The sequence below is a fragment of the Cucurbita maxima genome, unplaced genomic scaffold (assembly GCF_002738345.1).
Source record: "Cucurbita maxima cultivar Rimu unplaced genomic scaffold, Cmax_1.0 Cma_Scf00008, whole genome shotgun sequence".
Lineage (NCBI taxonomy): Eukaryota > Viridiplantae > Streptophyta > Magnoliopsida > Cucurbitales > Cucurbitaceae > Cucurbita > Cucurbita maxima.
The window spans coordinates 2,899,311-2,905,725 of record NW_019272024.1 but is presented as its reverse complement, the minus strand read 5'-3'; the positions used below and the strand labels follow the sequence as shown (position 1 = coordinate 2,905,725).

The 6,415-nt window shown below is 33.8% G+C and overlaps 1 protein-coding gene across 1 annotated transcript in view; it reads right to left on the bottom strand.

The window, feature by feature from the left end:
* Window positions 1-3,351: 3,351 nt before the first annotated feature.
* LOC111483394 (ribonucleases P/MRP protein subunit POP1) overlaps window positions 3,352-6,415 on the bottom strand; it is a 5,797-nt gene continuing 2,733 nt past the window's right edge. The window contains exons 6-11 of the mRNA XM_023129590.1: window positions 5,901-6,019; window positions 5,307-5,825; window positions 4,814-4,922; window positions 4,124-4,716; window positions 3,873-4,046; window positions 3,352-3,776 (exon numbers count right to left, since the gene is read on the bottom strand). Of these exons, the coding sequence (XP_022985358.1) occupies window positions 3,581-3,776; window positions 3,873-4,046; window positions 4,124-4,716; window positions 4,814-4,922; window positions 5,307-5,825; window positions 5,901-6,019 (1,710 nt within the window). The 3' untranslated portion in view covers window positions 3,352-3,580. The remainder of the gene's footprint in view (window positions 3,777-3,872; window positions 4,047-4,123; window positions 4,717-4,813; window positions 4,923-5,306; window positions 5,826-5,900; window positions 6,020-6,415) is intronic.

Here is a 6,415-nt window from a genome sequence, read left to right as displayed (position 1 = left end):
TTTTTTTTTTTTTTTTTTTTTTTTTTTTTGAAAAATACACTTTTTTATTAATTGATATAATTCAAATTATCAAAGTACCCTTCCCTCCAAATTAAATAAACCAAATCTTAAAATTATATATTAATTAAAAAGTATATAAAAGAAAGTAAATTGATATACTGAAAGAATTTGTATTAATTTATATAATAATTTTCACTCGCCTCGTAATTTTAAAAATTTAAAGACTAAGCGTTCTCAAAAAATATTATAAAAATTAAAAATTAGATTAAAAACTAATTTTTATAATAAGATTTCGTTTCAAGTACACTACAACTATTGTTTCCAAAAATAAATAAATAAATAAATATCAATATATTAAATAATTAAAGAGGATAAATCCAAATCTTGGGATGAAAAACAACCGGATTTGTTTCTCATAAGATTATTAAACTAATTAAACACAAGAATTTGTACTTAACCTGTGCGTGGGATTTTTTTATTTTATTTTATTCATTTTCGAGAAAAATGTACTTTCCAACATTACCCCTTCCTCTTATTAAATATTTTATCTTTTATAATTTAAAATGTATGAATATAAAAATGTTTTATTATATATAATGTAAAATTTAACAACAATAATATTTCGATAATTAAAATTAAATACATATATAAAAAGACGAAAAGGGAATAGGGAGGGCAGAATGGTAAATAAGAGTGAAGTGAAAAGGAGACATGTCTAGGAACTTGTTGCTGCAGCCATGAGGGCAATGTCGAAAGCCGAGTTGTCGTAATGCGTGTACCACCACCACCAGTTCATTCTCCACCATCTTTCTCTGAAACCCTAATTCACCACCGCCGTCCTCCGCCGTGCCTGTATCAGCTACACACAAAAAAATTAATAAATAAAGAATGGAGAAGGGAAGATTGAGGGAGCTCCCTTCAGTCCAAGAAAGGAAGGTTTAAGATTCAATCTGTCTCCTGCGTCATTCACTCATTTAATGAGCCATTTTGAACTCAATATTTGGATGAATGAGTCAGCAGCTAATTGAATCTCACCGCCTCCCATTAGTGGACTAAAGAAAGCTCCCTCTTTTACGCCTAAAATTTCAAACTTTGCACGACCCAATTCAGATATGGAGCTTGGTTGTAAGTTCCATAGCCATGGAAGGCCTGGGAAGCCTTCAAATTTCGAACCAGGGTTCTGAGAAGAAGAAGAAGAAGAAGAAGAAGAAGAAGAACCGCCATGAGAGAGAGGGATGGAGTGAGAGGTTTGAAGGGAATTAAGGGGTTTTATAGGGGAAATTAGATAGAATTGGGGAGTTGTATGAAAAAATAAAGAAATTGGAGGTTTTAAGTGAAAGTTTGATGGGTTTTGTTGATGTGCATGTGTTGTTTATGGAAAACCCTAATTTCATCTCTGTCAATATTAGCATAGCTCAACTGATATAGAAAAGAAGGTGTAAAAGTTGATAAGGTTTGCTTTTGATATTTACGTTGTGACAAACTTTTTGCCCTTTTCATTTGTTCCCAAAAGAACGAAGCAAACTTGTCCAATCAAACCCAATGTCTTGATTTTAAAAAAGATTGAAATGATTGAATTCTGGGTATAGATCGTTACAAATGGTATAAAAAAGTATTTCTCCTATTAAAATGTAGTTCGGGTAGGAACTAAGATGGATGTTAGTGGGCATGTGACACCCGAGTAAAGAAATGATATATGAATGAACTAAATCATATTCGAATGAGGAAGATTCCGAGTATAAGATAGCTAAATAATACCTAAAAGAATTGAAATGGTTACTACTCTATTCACTCTTGATACAAATATTGAACGAATGTGGTGCAAAACCTATGGTTGTTTTAACCTTTCTCATTGAGTTGGTATGTGTTCGGGATCGAAAACGAGTACTTCATCACGTGGGTTATTATTGAGAACATTTAATATTAGTGAAAACGTTCTTATCTATCTTGTTAAGAATAACGTTCTTCTTGAAGGCTTTGAATCGCATGTTTAACTCTTCTAACTTAATTATTAGTGAGTAGTCGTGGTAGTTGAGTCACTCGAGCATCTTTCACAACTCGGATTGACATGGGAAGATAATTTCAATTTATTGTTACCATTATTAACCTCTAGTTGAGGGGGGTGAAATTAAAATTACAATTGAAGGAGTAGAAGAAAAATACAAAGAAAAGCAAGTCAATGATAATTTATTTAAAGATGAAAAGACAAGACAGTCAACCACTATTTCATGTTACAACGCATGTCCTAAGGACACAACAAAATAGGGCTTCACAAAATGAAAAGATGTGGGACATTACTGTTTTCTATTTTCTCTGATCATTTTATTATGAATTTATGAAATTTTTAATTCACTTAGATTAAAAATCACTTTATTATAATTTACAGTCTTAATCTAGATTAAGGCATCCAAATATTTGAAATATATATATTTTTTATAATTTAACCGTCAAAGTATTGCCATTTTTTTTTTAATGATTTAATAAAAGTGTTATATAAAACTTCTTAAGACTAAAAAATTAAATTATTATAATTAAAGTTGAACTAAATTGATTTACAATTATTCTCAGAGTTTATGCTCGAAATTGACCAAAAGGGTGAAAGGTCGATTTTTTTAGTTTCATTTAAACTCTTTTTTTAATGTATTTTTTGGATTGTATTAAGATAACAAAAATGGAACTTAAGTAACTTATTAAAAACTGAATTTGAGGAGACCGCCACCTAAAGCTTCTAATATATATAAGATCTCTGAGATAAAAAAAACCATTTGAATCTTACTAACCAAAAAAACGAAAAGAAATCGCACCTTGTACTCCTTTTTTTCAAAGGAATCCAAGATGAGAGAATGGTCCTCACTGGTTATATTCATAACGATCAACGGTCGAATTGTGAACCTATTTGATTTTTTTTTTTTTTTTTGAGTTTTTATGTCAGCTTAGGTTCAATCATTTGGCTTGAATCTCAGTCACGAAGTTGTTCTTAATCAATTTGTGGTTGACCTGCACCACTACATTTTGCCAGCACTTACTTAAAGAAAACTATATAAAAAACAAAGGGGTGAAATAAATATTATAATTATAAAATTTGAGATTCAACTTCCTGAATAAAAAAAAAAAAAAAAAAAAAAAAAAANGGCTTTGGTGATTCAGGAAATGGCACACTTTTCTTTTACCATTTGTCTAATCAGCCATCACTGTCTCTTCTCTTTCACTTTTCTCTCTCTTCTGTAAATCCATGGCTTGCCTTCTCTCTCTCTTCTGTAAATCCATGGCTTGCCTTCTCTCTCTAATCCCATGCTTCCTTTTTAACCATTATTGGTCCATTTTATGAACAGATATACATTTTCTCGTCTTCTGGGAAGACAGTGATATCTCTGCCCTAATCCACCAGAGACTTAGATTCCCATTGATTTTTGTACTCTTTACAGAAAACACATCAATGATTGGACAATTCATTGGTTACATTTCATTACCTGAAGCTAATTAAGCTCACCCAGAAACTATATAAAAATACAATGATATTTCACCATACCACATTTTCTACATGTTACAAAGAATGAACCAAAACATTACAATTCTTAAGTTACATAAATTCTAAATCATTTTCCTTCTGCTCAAGGATAACAGTAGCAAGTGCAACTCGGTATGCTGAAGATCTTAAGTTCCTAACAAGCACGTAAATTTGTTCTTTCTTTTTTGAAAACATACCGTCGAACTGTTGCTCTCGAAGATGAGCTAGTAACGTTGCTTCACAAAGACCCTCCGCAACCGGCTTCTTGCTGCATGAGTGATGTCAAAATATCATAACTAAGAAGAGAATGATGTGTTATTATACATATGAAGTCTATGTTTTGAGATAACCGAAGTATCCGAACCTTCCGTGAACGAATCCAGTGGTGACGAAGCCGATGGGCCACCTGTGAGATTCTCCAGCAGCAGCATCTTCTGGTAATTGTAGTTCCCACATTGAGGGCGACTGCTCTCTGAGTTTGAAGTAGTGGCTTACAGCAGATTCGGGGATTTGGAGTGCTTTCTCGTCGTCTGCTGATCTGCAAGATCATATAGAATGAATGTTAAGTACCAAACTTTTGCAACATTTTAACAAAGAAATGAAAAGATAAATCACCTTGAAGTCCACAAAGATAGATCAGCTGACTTGGGAGCACAAATAACAGCTCCCTCTTCAAACGCACCTTTCTTATAAGCGCGGAGAATCACTCTAAGGAAACATGATTTGCTGCTATAACTTATTCGGTCGGTACTACTTTTGGACTGATCTAGTGTGCTTTTGTTGTTAAGATACTTGAGAATTCTAGCCTTTTTATCTCGTCCACAAGGAAATAGAGGCAAATGCCCAAGGTTTATTTCACTAAAAAATTCAAACAATGAAGAGGATGTTCGAGCCACGATTCCGTTGAACAATTTCTGATCGTGAACACCAACCACTGCAGTTTCACAATTTGCATCATCAAATATCGATGATGAATCGGTGAGAGCCATATTTTTCTCGGTACAAGCTCCATTGCTCTCCACTCCATCAAGTCCCTTGCTAAGTGTCAACTGGACACTATGCCATGGGGGTGGAATGGGAACCCTAAAAGATCTTGAAAAGGAAGAAGAACACTCAGCTTTGTTGTCAACTGCGGTAGATTCTTTTGTCATGAATCGCGAGTACGCAGTACAATCAGGGAAATCCCAAGGAAATGATGGCAATCCCACCTACAAGTTAAGAGAAGGGAGATATAGGTAAGTAAATATGTGATTTCTGCTACTGGGGGATAATTCGGAAGAAAACTTTTATTGGAACATTTCTTACTTCACATGCAATCCAGTGTCTCTCTCTCAAACCGATTGCCCGAGCCCCCCTAGATATTAGAGGAATCCAAAATGCCTTAACCCAACTTACGGGTAATATGATTGACCATCTGAAATACAAAGAAGAAATGCATTGCCATTGTTAAACATTTCCCTAGAAGACCGGCCGTCACACCTCATTATCATCCATGAAAACACACAACAGAAAGATGAATCAACTTGAGTCTTGTGAGATGAACATGGTCAAAAAGGTTGAATGTCGAGTAAAATAGAACACTTCATATGATTTTGAGTACAAGTTTTCGAAAAGAATATACACTCAATGAGAACAATCATATAGAATAAGAGGGCAAAACAATGCACTAGTTTAATCATCAGAAAAACCAAACATGTAGACATTGAGCGACCAGAAATCAGAAAAATAACCCAAAACTCCTTACTTATCCTAAATAACAATGTCAGTGGAATGCACAGAATCAAGAAAAAGAGGTTACCTTACAAGAGTACTGCTTTCGTCATTCTCATTTAAAAGCAATGTGGGACAAGCACTTGAGCTTTGCAATGAGCTCAGATCTTTCGCCATCTCTGCAGACGGTTCATCGAGGCAAAAGCGATTCATCCGTGTATGATGTCTTGCTGCACAAATAACAGTATCTTCCACAGGGGCCCTCATTCCACTTTTGGCATCCCACAATTCCTTGTTCTCAAGTAAAAAACCATTTTCGTCAATTCTTGAATCCAAAGATGATGATAACATTTCATTACTTTTTGAAATTTCTCTATCTTCAGAAAGAATTGCTGAGGAATCAGCAGGGTTATGCATTGAAGTTGAATCTTGAACGTCTGTAGTCTTTTCATTCGGTAGCATTCGAGGATCTTTCAAAGAGATGGATGCAATTCCATATGATGGAATGTAATTCTCATTTTCGCGATTGAACAATGTCTTCAAATGAGAATTATCATCTGGACCCCCAGTGGAATGCTTTTTCAACTGCCAAAGATTCTGTGAAGCACTGCAGGAGTAAAGTTAGTTATTAATCACTGTGGATAGCATTCATCTATAACAGTACGACAAGATGTGATTCTACCGTGTCATAGGATGCAAAAACTTTTCAAGAAGCTGGGATGCATTTGAGCCAAATACTTCCAACTTTGCAAGTTGCCCTTCTAATGAAGAACAGTAAATTGGGATATTTTTCTCATCCATCTGAGATAAAAGAGAAAAGACAAGACCTCAGTAACTAATTGTAAAGCAAAAATCTTTTCAACATACTAAGTGAACTTTCAGCTTTTTTTTAATTGAAAAGATAATCGCATCAAGCTTGAAAATTTTGCAAGAGAAAATTAGATAACCACTCTAAACATAAAAATTTGCAAGAGAAAATTAGAACTTTACTTGGAGCTGAGCTCATTTAGGGAAGTGGGGAGACTTTCAGTTGGTCCCTCCACTTGTAGTGATCTAGAGAATGTTTTATTCTCATTCCCTTCTAGGGTATAAATTTAAAAGATTCACTCAATGTTTTGCAGATACTTTTATTGGACATTTACATAATATCCTTTTTTTATAAATAAATAAATAAAAAAAAAAAAAAAAAAAAAAAAA